This window comes from Myotis davidii, unplaced genomic scaffold, assembly GCF_000327345.1.
Source record: "Myotis davidii unplaced genomic scaffold, ASM32734v1 scaffold551, whole genome shotgun sequence".
In the NCBI taxonomy this organism is placed as follows: Eukaryota; Metazoa; Chordata; class Mammalia; order Chiroptera; family Vespertilionidae; genus Myotis; species Myotis davidii.
The window spans coordinates 2,091,157-2,111,527 of NW_006283788.1; the positions used below are offsets into that span (position 1 = coordinate 2,091,157).

At 53.3% G+C, this 20,371-nt stretch overlaps 1 protein-coding gene and 1 pseudogene across 1 annotated transcript in view; one reads left to right on the forward strand and one right to left on the reverse strand.

The window, feature by feature from the left end:
* Positions 1–5,913: 5,913 nt before the first annotated feature.
* On the reverse strand, positions 5,914–7,294 carry LOC107183873 (annotated as a pseudogene).
* A 4,984-nt stretch (positions 7,295–12,278) lies between these two features.
* Positions 12,279–20,371, forward strand: part of LMNB2 (lamin B2) — a 20,652-nt gene continuing 12,559 nt past the window's right edge. Inside the window, exons 1-4 of the mRNA XM_006754124.2 lie at positions 12,279–12,352; positions 17,210–17,428; positions 18,765–18,921; positions 19,139–19,264. Coding sequence (XP_006754187.1) covers positions 12,279–12,352; positions 17,210–17,428; positions 18,765–18,921; positions 19,139–19,264 — 576 coding nt within the window. The remainder of the gene's footprint in view (positions 12,353–17,209; positions 17,429–18,764; positions 18,922–19,138; positions 19,265–20,371) is intronic.

Here is a 20,371-nt window from a genome sequence, read left to right on the forward strand (position 1 = left end):
CGCGCGCGGGATTTCCAGCGCGCGAGGCGGCCCGGACTTTCGGGGGGGCCTGGAATCCCCTCCCAGTCCCCGGAGAGTCCCGGGCCCGCGGTTTTCCCAGGTTGGGGGCTTGCAAGAGGAGGGGGTCCGGCTTGCAGCCGAATCCCTCCCCGGAGGTGGTGGTGGTGCTTTCCCCCAGTCTGAGACCCTTAGACACGGAGCGATTTAACTTCTCGGGGCCTCTGTGCACCTACCTGTCTAATGGGCAGGCAATGCCAGCCTCCTTGGGTTGGAGGGGGCGTTTTAAAAAGGGGGGCGGGTGAGGCACACATTAAGCGCTTAATAAACTGTGGTGGTCGCGGGAGGTCGCCTCGGAGTCCCCAATGTTGGGGGCTGCGAAAGGAGGCCTGTTTCCCACCTGTCCTATGAGAATGCACACCGGCTTCATCCGGTTGCAGGAAGCATGACGTAAAATAAGGGGTACACAATAAGCCTTAAATAAATGTCACTTGGTGGTCGCAGGAGGTCGCCTCGAGGTCCCCAGAAGCAGGGGCTGCAAAGTCCGAGGCGCCTTAGGGACGAGCCCGGGCTCCCTCTCCCCACCCGCAGGCATTTTCAGGGTAGGAAGCGCGTGGGAGGCGCAGGTGGTCGGGTCTCGGTGCGCTGCGCGCCCCCTGCCGGCGACTCGCGTTCCATCATTTGACAGCACTTGGACACCTGGCCTGCGCAGGCATCAAGGTCGGAGAGAAAGCCTGGGGAAAATGCCTCACGCTGTCACCTAGGGTTCCCTTGCAATGATAGTCGCCACCGACTATCATTTCCTCCGTCAGGGTGAGCACTGCTATGTATTTAGTGCGTAGTGTACCAGGCTCCCTGTATCGTAATTCATTAAATCCTCAAGGACCCAGGAAGCAGGGGCTACACGTATCTGCACGATGCAAAAGGGGAAACTGAGGCCGCCTCTCCCTCAAGCTACTGGCTACTTGTTCTCGTAGCCACACGTGTGCGCCAGGAACGGCTGCACGCGGGGACTGCTGCCAGCTTCACAGTCTCCCCAGGAAGGCAGTTCACGAGCCAGGCGGGCAGGCCTGCGGGGGACTGTCTCCCACGGCCGATCGGGGGCTCCCGGGTGACTCACAGCTGTGTCCCACTCCCCCGCCAGCCTGGGGTCTGGACTCAGCCCCAACGCTCGGTTCCCCAGGCTCCCCCGCCCAGCCCGGGGCCGGATCGATGCATCACGCCGCCTCCGCACCGCCCACCTTGGAGTCGCTAAAGGTCCCGCGCGCTGAGAGGCGTGGCGGCGCCACCTGGTGGCCGATTTGGGTCTCTGCGTCTGCAGCGAAGGGATAGACCGGCGGGGGCGTGAAGAGGGCTGGGTGACAGTGGCAATATTTTATATACACAATATTTTACACATGCAACATGTACTTAATAATATCAGAATGCAATATACTTTAGAAATCAACATTTATGCAAAAAAAACCATGATGAACAAAATATCAAGATTTTTTAAATGTACCTGGATGAGGGCCAGGACTTAGGGGGAGGCCAGGGAGGTGAGCTGGGCAGGTGCAGGGCCAGATCCTGTTTATTTACAATTTAAAACATTGTTTTGTTTATCATGGATTTTTGTGTTGATTTTGATTTAACTAATTCATGAAAATACTTACCTTAATGATTGAGTTTTTTGGTGCCACTTTAGATTTTGCTCCTGAAGCCAGTGCCTCACTCACCTAACCCTAGGTTCAGCCCTAAGATGTCCCTGTCTGCCTCAAGGAGAGGTGACACATGTACTGGAGACCCACAACCCCCTCTTTGGAGAATGTGTGAAGCAGGGACTTCTCCAGTGAGAACAAACAGGTATACCATACCCACCTTGCCAATGAGAATCTGTAAGTGTAATTACTCTTTTTATTAATGTTGCATTGTATTGAAGACCCTGATGTGAACAAACATTTGTTTTTTATTGATTTGCTTATTTTTAGAACAAACATTTATGGCGTACTTAACATGCTAACCATTGCAGAAGCAGTTTCTACTTCAATGGCCCTGGGAGCACTGGGGTGACTGTTCCAGGTTTGCCAAGGAAGAAGCAGAGACTCAGGAAGACAGTTATTGGTTCCGGTGGTGGGGGGGGCGGGGAGAGCTGAAGTTCTCTGAAGATATCCCCAAGATGGGGAGGGTTTGGAGAGGATGTTTGGAGTCTAGAGGGAGAGGGCTGGCTGGGGGATGTGGGTCAGGGAGGTCAGACTGGGGGGAGACAGAGCCAAGTGAGCCCTGAAGGATGAGTATTTGTTTTCCTGTCGGAGGGCACAGCCCAGACAAAGGCTGGGCTTCTGGAGGAAGACTGTTGTGGCTGCTGCAAAGGAAGGACCTGGACACAGAGTCTTCGAGGCCCTGCTTCGCCCCCCTCAGCTGAGGAGCATTCAGATTTTAGGTGAAAAACTTAAGGAGGCTGCAAAAAATTCAGTATCAAGGTAGTCTTTTTCTCACTGTTTAAAATTAAGATTTAATTCGCCTACCATATCATTCACCCTTTTAGAATGTTCAGTGGGGGTTTTGGATAGTATGCAACTTCTCCAGAATACGATTATATATATTATTGGGAGTGAGGGAGAAGAGAGAGGGAAGAATGGGGGTGGGGGGAGAGACAGAGAGAGAGATGTGAGAGACGCATCCATTGGTTGCCTCTCAAATGTGCTCCAATGGGGGCTGGGGACTGAACCTGCAACCTAGGTACATGCCCTTGACCCCTTGACCCTTCGGTGCTCCAGCCATTTAGCCACACTGGCCAGGGCCAGAATATTAAAACTTTAAAATATCAAGTCCTAGTGGTGTGGTTCCGTTGGTTGGGTTTCATCTTACGCACCAAAAACTTGCTGGTTCTATTCCCGGTCAGGACATATGCCCAGTTTGTGGGCTCGATCCCAGGTGGGAGGCATGCAGGAGTCAGCGGATCATGTTCCACTCTCACTTTAATGTTTCTCTCTCTCTCCCTTCCTCTCTCTCTAAAAATCAATTTAAAATCTTTTTTAAAAATTATAATCCAGGACGGATCACTAACAGCACCACACCAAGCCATATTAGAGCTGAGACCAAAAGGAAAAATCAGTATGATTGATCCTGTCTCGATTTAACATTTTGAGAATGTCTCCAGCACGAAAATTTTGTTTTGCATGTGTTTTTTCTTAGTTGCACTAAAGTATGATTTTATAAAATTTATGACTGAGTGTTTGCCTCACACTAGTGCCAACCCTGCTTCTTGGGACCCTGTTTTTAAAACCCAGCCCCCCAAAGCAAACTCGGGGGGAGGTGATCCCAGTGGACAAAGGGGAAATCAAGTCTCCAGAAGGTTGGGGAGCTGATCTGCCCAGAAGGGTGGATCCTGGGATCCCTCCCAGCGGGGCAGGTGGAATTGGGAGGATTATGGGCCAGGGCCAGGCAGGGACATTTGAAAGACGTGAGTGCAGAGCTAAAGCCCTTTTCATTGGAGGAGGTGACATGGACCTACTGTGTGTGTGTCTCCTCCAAATTCACGTACTGAAGCCCGATCCCCCCTGGGAGAGTAGGAGGTGGGGCATCTGGGAGGTGATTCGGGTTGGATGAGGTCATGAGGGTGGGTACCTGTGATGGAGTTGGTGTCCTTATTAGGAGAGGAAGAGCGACCAGACTCTCTCTCCACCATGTAAGGACGCAGTGAGAAGGTCGCCATCTACAGACCAGGAAGTAACCCTCACCAGGAAATGACCCCGCGGGCGGCTGGATTGTAGACTTCCAGGCTCCTGAACTTTGAGAAATAAATGTCTGTTGTTTAAGCTGCCCAATCTCTGGCATTTTGTTACGGCCGCCTGAGCAGGCTAAGATAGGAGAGGTGTGAGGGGCTGGGGTAGGTAGCATGGAGGTAGACAGAGCCCCCCCAAAACAGCACACGGGAGGGATGGGGTGTCCAGGGATACTTCTGACTGCCGGGGTTTGCATTTCAACTTCCAACTTCTCTCCTGACCAGCAGTGTGAGCTTGAGCATGTCTTTTCCCCACCCTCACCCCACGCCTCAGTTTCCCCTCCGCACGTGGAGATCACAGCATCCTCTAGGCTTTTCCTGACACGTAATGAATCCATTCTGGTCCATACTTAGAAGACACTGGCCCGTGCATAGGGACCGCCCACTAAATGGGGGCCCTGGGCTAACTTCAGACATGAATTGAAGGTCCGCTGGGGAGGGATTCAGCCCGAGGGCCGGTCCACAGCTACTGCGGTGATGGGGTGGGCTTCTCTGAGGAGGTGGCCTTTGAGCTGAGACCTGAGTGACATGAAGAAGGCTTGGGAGGCTGTAAAGGACAGTCTTCAGGCATTGCACCTGCAAGGGCTCTGAGGGGAGTCCCAGGTGGCTGGAGGGGAGCGTGGGAGCATGAGGTGGGGAAGGTGAGCCTGGGCAGCTGTGGGAAGGGGTCTGGATTTTGGATTTGACTCGGGATGTGCCAGGAAGGCATTGTTTGAAGCAAGGGCATAGCAAGCTTCTGACATCATGGTTTTTGTCTTCTTTTTTTTTCTCAGAGATGAACAAGGCATGATTCCTGTCCCCAGGGAGAGGCTTCCTGGTGGAGGTGAGTCATTCTCTGAACTTTGAGATGTTGGTAAGCCAGGTAGGCTGGGGGGGCGGGGGGTGGCGGGGGACGCCTCACCAGGTGTGGGAGATGCAGGAGCAAAGATGAGGAGGCTAGGAGGCCAGGCCTGATGCGGGCAGGGGAGGGGCACTCCACTGTGAGGTCAAGCTCACCTGGTTCAAATCCCACCTCCATCACTCACAGGCTGTGTGTCCTTGAATGGGTGACTTAACCTCTCTGAAACCCCTTTTCATGGGAAAACCTGTTTGTTGGGATGATGACAAAAACAACCTAGACTGGGCTTGGCACAGAGAAAGTGGTTCATAGGTTGACACTCAACCACTGAGCCACGCCAGCTGGGCGAGGATATGTTTGTTTGTTTTTATTGATTTTAGAGAGAAAAAGCATTGATGTGGGAGAGAAAAATCAATGGGTTATCTCCCTTACACCCCAAGCTGGACTGTGCCCTGGCTGGGAATCGAACCCGAAACCTTCTGTATGGGTTGAGGCCATTGGTTGATTCTTGTATGTGCCCTGACCGGGGACCAATCCCTAAACCTTGACATATCGGGATGACGCTCTCTCTACCCAACTGAGCTACCAGGCAGGTTTTGAATTTTATAAAAATGGCCGGATCCTGTAGGCATTCTTCTGCACTTGGCCCTTTTTGCGCGGTCTCATGTTGGGGAGCTGATCCTGTGGGTAGGTGTTGCTGGGTTGCATTCATTTTCACTGCTCTGTAATATTCCACTGTGTGAATCTACACAATGGTGCCAGTCTGTACTAAGCGATGGATATTTGGGTGGTTTTCAGTGTTTTCCCTATTACAACAAACAGTGAGGGTTTCAAACCCAGATCAGATCCTCCCTTAGGTGATGAGACAGCCCCTGGCCAGCAGCCAGCAGGGGCCTGAGGCTCTCCGCCCAAAAGCCTGCCAGGACCCAAACCCTCCCGATAACCCTGCCCCAGCTGATGCTTGAGTGTAATCTTGTGAATCCTAGAGCCAGGTAACAAGCTAAATGCCACCCAGATTCCCAACCCACAGAGACTGAGATAAATTGCTTTCAGCCACTGTATTTTGGAGCTACAGTGGGGCCTTGACTTAAGAGTGTCCCGACTAACGAGTTTTTTGAGATACCAGCTGTCTCTCCGTGGATTTTTTGCATTGAGTTGACAGAGTAATTTGAGTTAAGGAGCTCCTTAACGAGCTCGTCTGGGAACGAATTCAACTCGTAAGTCAAGGCCCCCACTGTATTTGTTACAGGGCAATAGATAACTGATGCATTAATGTTATATTATATTTCCCCTTCTATAGTATCTGCTTCTTCTCTTTTTGTTTGTTTGTTTGGAGTGAGCATTTATTTGCACAATTACAATATGGGGACAAAACCCAGAAGAGGGGAGCGGCCTGGCATTTGCACCCCAGTGCAGCAGTTGGCCACACCACCAGCAAAGCGAGACACATGAAGGGGCTACATCTGCGATGATCTGACGGTGGTGGCAGAGGTGAGGGCGCAGGTGGTGCAGCTGCTACTCGTCCTCCTCCGAAGACTCTCTCTCAAACGTGTAGGCCATGAAGCAAGCGTCGGGTCTCACAACCTCAGAGTAAAATAAATTAGCTGAAAGACTGGGGCCCTCTGACCATCCCCTCACCCACCCAGGATCTGCAGCGGCGGGGGGTGGGTGGGACGTCAGGAGCGCCCCAGGTCACTGTAGCCGTTAAGGGGGGTACCCGGAACCCTGGCTGCTGCGGCCTCCGCGCTGTGCAGGCTGATGAGCGGCAGGTGCGACCGGCGTGAACCGGGCGCTGGGTTCATTCCCCTCCTTCTCTCCCGGGAAACAGTGGCTGTTGAGGATCCGCTGCAGGGAGGATTGGCCGCTGGGTCGAAACCAGGAAAACCTCCGCTGCTGCTTTTACATCGCGGAGAGCTCTCATTCTTGGCCGCGTCCACGTGCCTCGGACCTGACGGTGCATCGGCGGCCCCTCCCCCGAAGGCTTCCTCCCCACGTGCTCGTCTGGTTCGCTCTTCTCTCCGAGTCCTTTCACAGGCCACCTTCTCCAGGAGGCCCGCCTGTTTACACCTGCAGCCCCGGCGGGCGTGGTGGTTGAGTGTCCACCTACGAACCAAAAGGTCACGGGTTGATCCCCGGTCAGGGCACATGCCCGGGGTGCGGGCTGGATCCCTACTGTGGGGCGTGCAGGAGGCAGCCCGTCAATGATTCTCACTCGTCATTGATGTTTCTCTCTCTCCCTCGCTGAAATCAATATATATATATATTTAAAATGCTGCCCCTACCCCACAGGCCGCCAAGCCCTCTTCACCACACTTACTGTCTTCCCAGACCACGTCTCCCTCCTCTGCCCGTCAGCGCCCCGAGAGCAGGGCCTTTATTTTGGACTGGGGGGCAGTCCCAGTGCCAGGAGAGGATCCGTATGTACCGATTCCAGGATTCCGTTTATTTATGGGAACAAAAAGCTGTTCCCTAAGTTCCAGCACCACCCACCTCCAAAACCTCAGTGGGGTCACCAGGTTCCGGCCCAAGTTCCCAAACCCTGACCCTGGAGTCCGGGCTGGCCTCCTGCTGCGGAATCCGGTTCCGGAATCCTCACTTCGGGCTCTGAGTGGGAGGGAACCCAGACCCCACACCTGGGGTCCAGGTCCCCAGGCCCAGGGTGCAGAGATCGGGGTCCCAGACTCGGGCTTCGCCATCCGTTCCCCACCCCCTTCCCTCCAGTCCGGGCCGTCATTCCGGGCTCAGACCTGTATGCTAGCTTTTCTGGCTCTCTTCTGAAAATATATGCCCCTACAAGTGGTAATATGGTGTGAAAAGGAATAGAATGAATGGGTATTACGGTGGGGAAGGAATGCAATGTCTGGCTGTCTGCCTACTGCTACGCCGCGTTCTGAGTAGGGCTATCCAGAGAAGGCAGAGGCAGAACACTTCTTACCAGCTAGCACTTGGTCCCAAATGCCAATCCTCTTTCCACAAACAATTACTAGTTATTGAGCACCCCCCAAAAAAAAATAAATCCCTGTGTGCTCAGTTTCCCGTCTTGGAAATGGGCCCGAAGACCCCGCGGCGTGTCGTGCCTGGGGAGCCCGCGGCGTGGATGGGCCAACTCGGCCGGGGCCCAGATCTCGGGGCTCGGGGAAGGGGAAGGAAAGGGGGCGATCACCGCGCATCTGTCGCCGCCCCGCCCGCTTAGCGCCAAAATTTGAAAATTGCCAACGCCTCCCAAACTGTGCACAGGAGCGGGAGCTTGGGCCCCACCCACGGGAAGCGCGGGGCTTTCTGGGACTTGGAGTCCAGCTCCCGGTGGGGTGGGTGGGGGTCTCGCCAAGTGGGGCGCTGAGAGATCGGGACCGGGAGCAGGGGCCAGACTCCATGGGACAGAGGGCAGACAGGCCAGGCCAGCCCGCGCCGCCAGCATGGGCATGGCAAGTGCCAGGCGGGGCCAGCGCCACAGGCAGCGGTGGGACCCGCAGAGCCGTGAGTGGCAGGGGAGTGGGCATCAGGTCCTGAGGTGGCCCCGGGACTTCAATGGGGAGTGGTTTGCAGCTCAGTCTGGGGGGGTGGGGGTAGGAAAGGTGACTCCATGCCACCCCAAACCTCAATCATACTCTCCCCTTGACCCTGCCTCCTGTAGTGTCACTCACTTATTCATATTTTTATTTAAATCCCAACTGTCATAACTATTCTATATTTCTACCAGTAGGAGAAAAAAACAGTGGGTCCACAGACACAAGGTAACTTTTCAGAAAGCAGCACAGTCACAGTCTAGCCAGGGATTCCCTCGTGCCTGTCTGGGTTCTGAGGCTGGGCCCTCTTTCAGGTGTTCAGGACAGGTGCGTGCTCTCCCCTGGTGGATTTTAAAAAAATATTTTTAATTGATTTTAGAGAGGAAAGGAGAGGGAGAGAGATAGAAATATCAATGATGAGAGAGACTTATCGATCAGCTGCCTCCTGCACACCCCACACTGGGAATCGAGCCAACAACCCAGGCATGTGCCCTGACTGGGAATCAAACCGTGACCTCCTGGTTCATAGGTGAATGCTCAATCACGGATCCATGCTGGCTGGGCAGGAAATACTTCTTCACTGGGGGGCAATTTGCCCCCCAGGTGACATGGGGCAATGTCTGGACTGGAGGTGGTGGTGCTGCTAGTGACATCAGGCCGGGGGGTGGGGGGGAGCAAAGATGTTGCTCCACATCCTCGGAGGAACAGAATGGCCCTCCCCCACCGCGAGGGATGGGGCCAAATTCCACAGTGCCCAGGCCCTACTTTGCCTGTTTATGTAAGTGGAATCATATAGTATTCGGCCTTCGTGTCTAGTTTCTTTCACTGAACATGTTTTTTCTTTTTAAAAGATTTTTATTGATTTCAGAGACGAAGGCAGAGGGGAAAGAGAGATAGAAACATCAATGATGAGAGTGAACCATTGATGGCTGCCCTCTGCATGACCCCCACCAGGGGCTGAGCCTGCAATCCTGGGCATGTGCCTTTGACCGGAATTGAACCCAGGACCCCTCAGTCCACAGGCTGATGCTCCATCCACTGAGCCAAACCAGGTAGGGCTGAACATGTTTTTTCTTAATTAAATATAATAACAGTTTCAGGTGTACAACTGAATGATTCAATATTTGTATATATTGGGAAATGATCACCAACATAAGTCTAGTTAACATCCATACATAGTTGCCATGTTTTTCTTGTGATGAGAACTTTAAAGATCTCTCTTAGCAACATTCTAATACAGAGTATTAGTTAACACTAGCCATGCTGTACATCACATCCCCAATTACTTATTTGTCTTAAAACTGGAAGTTTGTACCTTTAGACCCCTGTCATCCATTTCGTGCCTGCCCCCATCTGTTTTCTGTATCTATGAGCTAGTGGTTTGTTTTTATGTTTTTCGTGTGTGTGTGTCTTTTTAAAATCAGGTATGAGTGAGACCACTGAGCATGTTTTTAAGGGTTTTTCACCATTTTTACTTTTTTTAAAAAATAGATTTTATTGATTTTTTACATAGAGGAAGGGAGAGGGATAGAGAATTAGAAACATCGATGAGAGAGAAACATCGATCAGCTGCCTCCTGCACACTCCCTACTGGGGATGTGCCTGCAACCAAGATACATGCCCTTGGCCGAATCGAACCTGGGACCCTTGAGTCCACAGGCTGACGCTCTACCCACTGAGCCAAACCGGTAGAGCCATTTTTACTTTTAATAAGATTTCAAAGAGATTGGTAAGTGATACGAGTGGGGAAACTGAGGCACTGTAAAGCAACCCAGTGTCACATCTCAGCGGTGGAGCTGTGATTTTTTAAAAAATTACTTTTTTACTGATTTTATAGAGGAAGGAAGAGGGAGAGAGAGAAACATCAATGATGAGAGAGAATCATTGATTGACTGCCTCTTGCAGGCCCCTCACTGGGGTTCCAACCGGCAACCCAGGAATGTGCCCTTGACCGGAATCGAACCCGGGACTCCTTAGTTTGCAGGCTGATGCTCTATCCACTGAGCCAAACCGGCCAGGGCAAGGAGCTGCGATTTTGAACTGTTTGGCTCTAGACCCGAGGCCTTTGGCTAGCTGTTTAATGAACCGCTAGTAAAACAGCAAGAGGCTGAGCGGGTGTTTCCCCCCACTCCCCCTCCCAGCCCTCGCCGGACTTCAGCTCCCGGCATGCCCCGCAAGGCACTCGGCCGGACTACAAATTCCAGGCTGCCTAGTTTTCTCTGCATCGACCCCTCCTTGATCACTCCCACCCCCCTAATTACAAGGAGGCATGATTTAAAAAATCAATATCTGTTTCTTCTTCTCGGGATTGGGAGTATTTACTGAATTCAGACCACCACCAGAAGGTTGAGTCTCACCTTTTGAACAGATCTTTATGTCTGTATCCTTTGGAAAGTTTCTCAGATGAAGGATGAAGACTTGTCACAGAATCTCAGTCTGGATTCTTCTACACTTCTCTCACATACCTGCAATCTTTTCCCTACTTCACTGGGTCTCTGAGGAGCCTAAATGGAATACTCTGATGGGAGAAGGAATTCATTCACTTGTTGACCCCCCTTGTTCAGTTGGCAAGGTACCCCAGGGGGCTTTGGGTGCCCCCTAGGGGTGCAGTGTTGGGCAGACCTCGCCTGAGGACTCCCCAGGGGATCTGGGTCCATCCCCCGCTGCGCGACAGGTGGCTATGGGCAGGCCCCGCCCACCAAGGGTTTGGGGAGATCTGGGGTCCCCGGGGTGCCTGGGTGTGCACCAGGAGAGGCCCCGCCCCAGAGGGGTGTACGGGGAGCTCCCCGGGTGCGTTGGGGTGTTCGGGCGTCCTGGGAGAAAATTTGGGGGCGGCTCCCTGGCCTCTGAAGAGACTGAAGCTAGGTGGCTTGATGCCTCGCGGGTCAGGTGGGAATTTGGGGCGCGCTCAGTTGGCCCCGCACCCCGATGACTCGGGCGGGAGCCTGGTCTTCCCGGGGGGCTGTGGGGGAGGAGGAGCCGGGAGGTCTTGGGGAACCAGAGGGTATATATGGGTTCCAGGTGGGGCCCGGACTTCACTGCAGACTGAGGGCAAAGGGGCCTGTTAAGTCCCGTCCGCTAAGGGAATGTGGGGACCCAGTGCCTGGGGAGTCCTGGGGGGTCTGAGCGAGGCTGGGGACTTACCCAAAGCCACCTCTCCTCTCCGTCCCAGGGGCGGGCCCTGTCCCCCGGGGGGTCTCCAGGGGGCTTTGGTGTCCCCTAGGGGTGCCTTGCTGGGCAGACCTATCCTCTGAGGACTCCTCAGGGGATCTGGGGCAGGCCCCGCCCACCAAGGAGTTGGAGGAAATGTGGGGTCCCCTGAGTGACTGGGTGTGAACCAGGCAGGCCCAAGGGTGGGTCTTCTAAATTAGGGGGAGTGTCCACCATGTGCCCCCCTTGTGGCCTTGGTGGGAGAGCCAGGTCCTGAGCCTCGCCCTCCCCATCCGGAGAATGGGCCGAATGGCGGGCTTAGGGCAGGAGAGCAGCTGGGGGGTCATTTTTGGGAGCTGCTTGCCCTCTGTGTGACCTTGAGTCTCACTGCTTCCTCTGTAAAGTGGAAATAATAGTACCTTTTGGGCTTGTGTGTGGGGCTACGAGTTAATGTTTTGTAAAATAAAGGCAATGGCATGTAGGACAGGTGCCCAGCAGAAGCAGTGGTTCTGTTGTCCCTGTTTAGTAGTGGCTGGGGCCGGAACCCCCTCAAAGTGGAGCTTGGGGGTTGGTGGAGTTCTCCGTGGCTTGGGATTGGATTCAAACGCAGGGTCCAAATTCTGCTCAGCTGCTTGGAGCCTCAGTTTTGTTATCTTTTCAGTGGGGCTAGAATTGCCCCACCCAGATCGTGACCCCTCCGCCTTAGTGTGAGGGTCCTCAGGTTGCCAGCCTGGTTTCTCCCTGCGGGGCTGGTCTGCACCCCCTGTTTGAGCTGGTTTCTTGTCTTCCCCATCCCCGCCAAGTGGACCCTCGGCAAATGGAGTGAGACTCTGACTGACTGGGGAGTGTTGAACTTTGTGGGCCCCTGGAGGGCATGTCCCTGACCCCTGTCTGTCTGGGTGTGGCTCATTCCTCAGCTAAGGCTGCTGGGATGGAAGTTAACATCTGGGAGCAGGGGTGGGTGTGGGGCTAAGCCTGCCCCACAGAGGCGGGTGGGGAGGTGTGTGGGGGGGGGCTCTAGGAGATGACAGGTGTGCTCGCAGCAGAGCTAGGGCGTGCCAACCAGCTTGCTCTTTGGGGCTCCCTGCTGCCTAAGAGGTGAGGTACATGTGGTCAGTGGAGGAAGCTGGTTGGTAACCTACTGGAGAGGGGACCTGGAGCAGTGAGTGGTGTGGTCAGTGGGCTGTAAGGAGGGAGTGGCCTGCAAATGGCCTTGGGCTACAGTGCGGCCCAGGCTTCAGGCTGTTGAGGGGACAGTGAGGCCATCGGTGGTGAGCAGGGTGGTGGGAAGTGGGTGGCGAACGGGGGCTGGGAAGGTGGCTGTACCAGGAGAGTTGTGGGTGTGTTACCTGTACAGCATCGTCTCACTGGGGTGATCCTCCCGTCCAGGTGACAATGGGCAATGTCTGGGGACATTTCTTTTTCTTTTTAAAAAATATATATCTTTATTGATTTCAGAGAGGAAAGGAGAGGGAGAGAGATAGAAACATCAATGATGAGAAGGAATTGATCGGCTGCCTCCTGCATGCCCCCTACTGGGGGTCAGGCCCACAACCCAGGCATGTGCCTTAACTGAAATTGAACCTGGGACCTTTCAGTCTGCAGGCCGACACTCTATCCACTGAGCCAAACCGGCTAGGGCTCTGGGGACATTTCTGGTTGTTGTGACGGGGGTGCTCCTAGCATCCAGTGGGTGGGGCCAGGGGTGCTGTCAGCACCATACTGCCCAGGATGGCCCCAAATGCCAGTAGTATAAGGGCTGAGAAGCCACTAAAGGAAGCCATTTAAAATGTTAGACGCGTAACACACATCTTCTGTAATAACAACAGCATAACATGCTAATTAGACCAGATGTCCTTCTGGACGAAGTGTGCCAGAGGGAAGCTGGTGCCGTTAGCTGGGGGAAGGAAGGCCTACTCTTGCACAAATTTCATGCATCGGGCCTCTAGTTTGTAATAAAATCCAAGCAATTCAGGTGCCGGGGTAAAACTAAAGCTCTGCTCCCTGCCTCGGCTGGCGCCCATCTTGCTCCATTGTCTGGGCCACATACACGGTCCTTCACACGTGCTGATCCACAAACCTGGCCGTGTGTGCATTCCAGGCCTTTCCCACTGGATGTCGGTTGATATCTTGGCCGAGTGGGCAGTACTTGGTGAATAACCACTGCCCATATCACTGGAGGGGTTCTAGAAGGTGGGGGGCTGGGCCTGGCCAGATTCCTGTTTGAGAAAGACCGTGGGTGCTGGGAGAGGGGTGTTGTGGGCCAGGGAGGGGTGGTTCTTCAGGGAGCCTCCCCCGCCTGGTGTTAAGTTCCTCTTGGCTTCAGTTTCTTTTCCCTTACCTGCCCAGGTGTCCTGTTGCTTTGGGGCTGGGGGTGAGGGTGAGGGGCAGGGCTCCACAAGAGGTAGGAGCCGGGCTCCTGGAGCTTGAGGGAGGAGCTACCACTTGGGGTAGGGCCTGTATCCACCCACAAGAGCCCATGTTTGGGTTTTACCTGCAGAGCTGTGTATGTGTCCCCCCAGGGACACAGGCAACAGGAGGACACCTCTAGTTATCTGTGCGCACGCTCCCCCCCAGCCCCAGCCAACATGTGCTCACACATTTGTCGGATTCCTCATGTTTGGCACTTGGGCAAGCCATGAAAGAAAGGCCCACGCGGTCCCTCTCCCGTTCGGGGCCCAGGCGTCTGCAGTGACCAGTGGTGGTCACAGGTGCAGGGACGCGAGGCCTGCTGGGAGAGCACCTGTCTGTGGTCTGAAAGGGCCTTTGGGAGTCTGCTGTCTGTTCATTGTTCTCCAGACAAGGATCTTCTGAGCTGTCCCCGTGCCATAGATCAGGGTCAGCACATGTTCTGTGAAAAGAGCCAGAGTGGCTCTCAGCTCTGGCTGGGTGATCTCAGTCACGATTGCTGCCCTGGGCCGTTATAGTGGGAAAGCTGACACGGCGACTGGAGGAATGGGCCAGGCTGCCTGTCCCTAAAGCTTTACGCAGGCTGAAAGGTATTCACGTGTCACAAAGTATCTTTTTCTTTTCTCCCCTCAGACATTTAAAAATGTAAAAACCGTCCTGGACTTGCAGGCTGGACCAAATCAGGCAGTGGCTGGAGTCCAGCCTGTGGGCCTGAGTTTGCAGACCTGGCTCGGGTAACTGCCTAACACACACACACACACACACACACACACACACACCCAGGAAATACCACAGAAGAACAAAGTGCTTTAAACACTCTGGCCCCTCCCGCAAGTGGGCACTCATCTTGAACACAGAATCTAATGGGGGCGCCAAAATCTCAATCATGGAGATGAATGATATATTTTTAATTACTCAACCTTATTTTTAGGCCAGTTTTAGATTTACAAAAAATGGCAAAGGGAATACAGAGTTCCCATGTACCCCAACCCAGTTTCCCATGTTAACATCTTACATTAGGCCCTGGTGAGTAACTCAGTTGGTAGAGCGTTGTCCCAATTCACCAAGATTTTGGCTTCGATACACACTTAGGGCACATATGAGTCAACCAGTGAATGTATAAATAAGTGAAACAACACATAGATGTTTCCCTCTCTCTCCCCCTCTTCCCCTCTCTCCCTCTAAAATCACATTTCCTTAATTTTCCCCTGGGGTCGTAGGACCCGTCCAGGATCCCACATGACATTGTGGGCTGTGACATTTCTGACACGTGCATCAGTTTTCATGCCCTGGGCATCGTGAGGAGGAGGGGTCAGGAGTTTGGTAGATGCCCCTCTATTGGGGTCAGCTGGTGTTTTTCTCATGGTCTAGCTGAGGCAATGGGATGGGCAATATTTTAATGAAATATTTTTCAAGTTGGAATTAATGCAAAAAAAAAATCCATGGTGAACAAAATACCAAAAACTTAAATCCAGCATCAGAAATGCTGGTTTTCCCTTTTTCCTGAGTTCTAACCTGTTGTTTTGTTGTTGTTGTTGTTGTGTTGCTGCAGTCGGAGACCCTCCTATCCAAAGAGGGGAGGGTGGGAGAGGAAGGGCTCCAGTAGGCACCCAACCTTCCTATTCTTTTTTTTAAAATTGATTTAGAGAAAAACATTGATTTGTTGTTCTACTTATTTATGCATTCATTGGTCGATTCTTGTATGTTTTCTGACCGGGGTTCAAACCTTGGTATATCAGGAGGACACTGCAACCAACGGAGCTAGCTGGCCAGGGTTAGGCACCCAAACTTGGGGACAGGGGGGCAGGAGACCTTGTCTGTGGCTTCTCCCCCAGGGTACCCGACCCTCCCTGCAGTCAGCAGAGTTCTGGAAGCTGAGATAGAAGAAGACAGAGCAAAGACAGGCATGTGAACCAGGTGCTCAGCTATCTTTAGAGAGTAGGGCCAGCAGTTTTTTGTGAATTCAGAGTTTATTTCAAAAGGCAGTTCTTAGAAGGTGGACATGGAGGGGATGACCCAAGGTGACTACTGTTGGTGGGGGAGAGGGCCCTTGCTGTGTGTGAGGAGGGGAGCAAGGGGAGTGGGAGTGGCCGGGGCGTAGGAGGGAGAAGCTTGCTTTGTCTCTGCTCCCCTTACTGGGTACCCTGACCCCCTCTCAGAATTGTCCCCAGCAGACCTATCCTGTATTTTCCCAGGTCTAGAGAGGGCAGTTTATTGATTTGTGCCTCGGTTTTCCTATCTGTGAAATGGATCCAGGAACCCATATCCTGCTCTGAGGGATGACAGGTCTTGGAACTGCTGCAGTGAGGCGGGGTATCCAGGCATGGGAAGTTGGGAGGTGCGCATCTCAGCCCGGCTCTTAAGTCCTACCTTGTCCAGATTTGCCCAGGACAGTCTGGAAAATCCCACATCAGGAAACCCCACTGTCCTGTGGAAACCGGGACCATTGGTCACCCTACTCACAAGTCCTTGGCAGCTCCCCTAAACCCCTCTGCTCAGGGGCCTTTCCTGTGAAAGGGAGGGGAGTGGCCCTCTCAGGATCTAAGCTGCCCCCCCACCCCGCAGCACAGATACTCGCTGGTGTCCTGTAGCTTTGTGGCACATGGTGCAGCTGTCCAAGCCAGCTGCCCTGAGAGCCGGCCTGCTGTCGCCCGTCTGTCAGCACCACATGGCGTCTTAACAGCTTTGTTAAGATATAACTTCCATCTGATACAGTTCACCTAATTAAACTCTGTAGTTCAGTGGTTTATATATATTTAAAGTATGCAGTCATCACCACTAATTCCAGAACGTTCACCCCCACAAGAAACCCTGTCCCCTGAGCAGTCACTCCCTGGCCCCTGGCCCCCACTAGCCCACTCTCTGTCTCTGGATCTACTTGTCCTGGACATTTTACATAAATGGACTCACACACTCTGGCCTTTGGGTCTGGCTTCTCTCACTGAGCATCATTGTTTCAGGGCTCACCCATGTTGCAGCAGTGTCAGCCTCTGCTCCTCTGCGTGGCTGAGTAATAACCCAGTGCTCTGCGGGACCACATTGTTACCCGTCATCCGTGAAAGGACATGTGTGTTTTCACTTTTGGGCAGTTGGAATCGTGCTGCTGTGAACGCGTGTGCGGGTTTTGTGTAAATGTGTTATTTGTCCTGGGTGGATATCCAGCAGTGGGTTTGCTGGGTTGTGTGGTTACTCTCTGTTTAACCATCTGAGCAACCACCAGGCTGCCTTCCACAGCGGCTGCACCTTTATATGGAGGCTCCCGTTTCTCCATGGCCTCACCAGCCCTTGTTACCACCCATCTTCTTCTTTAGCTGTCCCAGTCGGGTGAGGTGGCATGTCACTGCCCTGGTTTGGTTCCAGGTATTTGTAAACACGTGCACCTCCGTGCAGGAAGGGTGGGGCAAGGAGGCTGATGGGGAATATAAGTTGTGCACCCAACTGCTAGGTGTGACCTGGCAGGGGACAAGTGGTGGGGGCAGGTCAGGCAACCTGGGGCCTCCCAGGGTTGGTGGGCTGAGCTGGTCGGGGGGCCTCCCGGGTTAGTAGGAGCTGTGTCCCATGGCCGGCCACCCTGGGGCCCCTGCTGCTGTGGGGGCTTTCCCTCACCTGGGCCTTGCTTTCTCCCCAGGTAAGCGGCATTAAGACGCTGTATGAATCGGAGCTGGCCGATGCCCGCCGAGTGCTGGATGAGACAGCCCGGGAGCGGGCCCGGCTGCAGATCGAAATAGGGAAACTGAGGTCTGAGGTGGAAGAGGCCAACAAAAGGTAAGGGGTGTGGTGTTGTTCTGATTCTAGGGCTGTAGTGTGTACAGGGCGGCGGGCACTAGAGTCAGGGGCTTGTCAACCCCCTGTGTGGTGGAGTCCCTCTGAGAAACACCCAGAAAACCTTTGGGGCTTGTCCAAGCTGGTGGCCCCCACTCAGACAGACCTGGGAGGTGGTCCTGTGGGTTCTTGGAGGCCAGGGGTCAGGAGTGCACTGGCTGCTGGGTGGGTGAGGGTGAGCTCAGTATCCTAGCCTTCTAGCTACCCCCTGACCACCTTAATCCCACCCACCCCACAACATAATTTGGCCCAAGGAGGGTTTTGAAGCTGGGCAGCGTTCCTAGGACTGAATCTAGGAGGTGGTAGGGCTGGGTCAACCTCCTCCTTCAGGCCACAGAGCCCGGCTTCCCTGGATTTGGGAGACGCCGATGTGCCAGCTTCCTTGTTTCTGGGGCCCCTGCAGGCCCAACTTGCTGTCTCACGCGTGGCCTTTATCCTCTGACTCCTCTCAGTGTCCTCATCCTGGGAAACTTTGGGGCCAGACTCCCCAGCCCCATCTTCACCCCAACCAGGCCCATTGCGGCCAGGCAACCTTCAGGCTGAGTCTTTTTTCTTATTTGCAAATCATGTTCTTTTGCCTGCTTATGAATAAAAAGGTTTCAAAAATTGGGAGAATAAGTTGGTGCTGGTGATAGTAGCAGAAGTAATAAAGTTGTGTGTGTGTGTTAATCCTTACCCGAGGATATATTTTTTTCCCATTGATTTTTAGATTCCCATTGATTTTTAGAGAGTGGAAGGGAAGGGGAGAGAGAGAGAAACATTGATGTGAAAGAGACACATCAATCGGTTGCCTCCTACACCCACTCTGACCAGGCTGGGATTGAGGTTTGATATTGGAGATAATTGTCTATTAGAATACCAGGTGATCCTGAGTGAAATAACTAAAGTTTATGCAGGAGATCAACTTTTCAAAGGCCAGGCTTTTAATTTATAACTTTAATACATTACACATTAGAGTTCTCTCCTGAGTGATCCCTTTTACAATTAAAAATCTCAGAAAAGGACATGAAAACCCATGCCTTGGGGTCGCCACATGGGGTTTTTTTGAACACTTGCCTTTGTAGGTGGAGAGAGTCCTGGTGGTGCGGGTAGGTTTCAGGAAGAGTCACTTTTATGCCCACAGGCGAGGCTCCCGCACCAGAAAGTGGGGCATGGGTCAGGTCCTGAGAGCAAAAGGGCCCTTGGCTCAAGCAGAAGTGAATTTTGTCCTGGGCCCTCCCTGGGCCAGCACCGCCCAGCTGCTCAGTCCTCCCAGCTAACCTCCGCTCTTGACTTTCAGCTCCAAGAAGAGGGATGGTGAGCTCACGGTGGCCCAGGGCCGCGTGAAGGAACTGGAGTCCCTGTTCCACCGGAGTGAGGCGGAGCTGGCCGCTGCCCTCAGCGATAAGCGCAACCTCGAGAGTGATGTGGCCGAGCTTCGGGCCCAGCTGGCCAAGGTAGGCCTGGGACCGGCCCCAGTCTGGAGACAAGAGGCCTCCAGGTGGTGGGCATGTGAGGGTCCTGGGGTGGCCCAGGAACTTCCCACAGGGGAGAGTTTGTGTAGTTAAGGACATCCCCGGGCACGAGGAGCCAGACGAGTGCAACAAAGAGACAGGCAGGGCATGAGGGTAGCAGACAGGCCGTCACCTCAGCTTGTGGTCCTGTGTCTCCCAGGCAGAGGACGGTCATGCAGTGGCCAAGAAGCAGCTGGAGAAGGAGACGCTGATGCGCGTGGACCTGGAGAACCGCTGTCAGAGCCTGCAGGAGGAGCTCGACTTCCGCAAGAGCGTCTTCGAGGAGGTGAGCCTTGTCTCTAGAGTCAGAGTGTGGTCCGCCTTCATTTTTTCTCCATGTGTCTCTCCAGTTTTCCCAGCACCACTTGTTGAAGAGCCGGTCTGTACCCCATTGTATATCCTTGCCTCCTTTGTAGGTCAATTTAACACAGTGAGGATTTATTTCTGGGTTTTCTGTTCTGTTCCCTTGATAGGTGTGTCTGTTTTTATGCCCATACCAAGCCGTTTTGATTATTGTAGCTTTATAGTGTGGTTTGATATCAGGACACATGATACCTCCCATTTTGTTCTTTCTCAAAATTTCTTTGGCTATTTGGTGTCCTTTTTAAAAAGAATAATACGTTTTTATTGATTTTAGAGAGAAATATTGATCGGTTGCCTTCTGCATGCACCTTGATAAGGTATAAAACCCAAAATATGGGTATGTGCCCTGACTGGGAATTGAACTGGTGACCTCTCAGTGCATGGTACGATGTTCAGCCAACTGAGCCATGCCGGCCAGGGTTACTTGGCGTCTATTCTGGTTTCATGTAAGTTTTAGGATTAGTTCTGATTCTGAGTGTGTATGTGTGTGTGTGTGTTCTGCATGCACCTTGATAAGGTATAAAACCCAAAATATGGGTATGTGCCCTGACTGGGAATTGAACTGGTGACCTCTCAGTGCATGGTACGATGTTCAGCCAACTGAGCCATGCCGGCCAGGGTTACTTGGCGTCTATTCTGGTTTCATGTAAGTTTTAGGATTAGTTCTGATTCTGAGTGTGTATGTGTGTGTGTGTGTGTCAAGATCATTCTTTTTTTTAAAAGCCACACCACGTAGGCTCAAAGCAGTTGCCGTGTGTGTGTGTGTGTGTGTGTGTGTGTGTGTGCCCACTAGGGGTCTGCCCCCAGCCACATTGGAGGCTCAGAGCAGGCACTGTGTGTATGTGTGTGTGTGTCTGCTGGGGGCCTGCCCCCAGCCACACCATGGAGGCTTGGAGCAGGAGCCCCTCTGTGTTGATCTCTCAGGCTCCTGGTCTCCACTGCATGTTGTACTCTCCCTTGAGCTGTGGCCAAGGTGGGGTGCTGCCTGCAGGCCACACTTTCCTGCTCATGGATTGCTGGCTACCAGCAG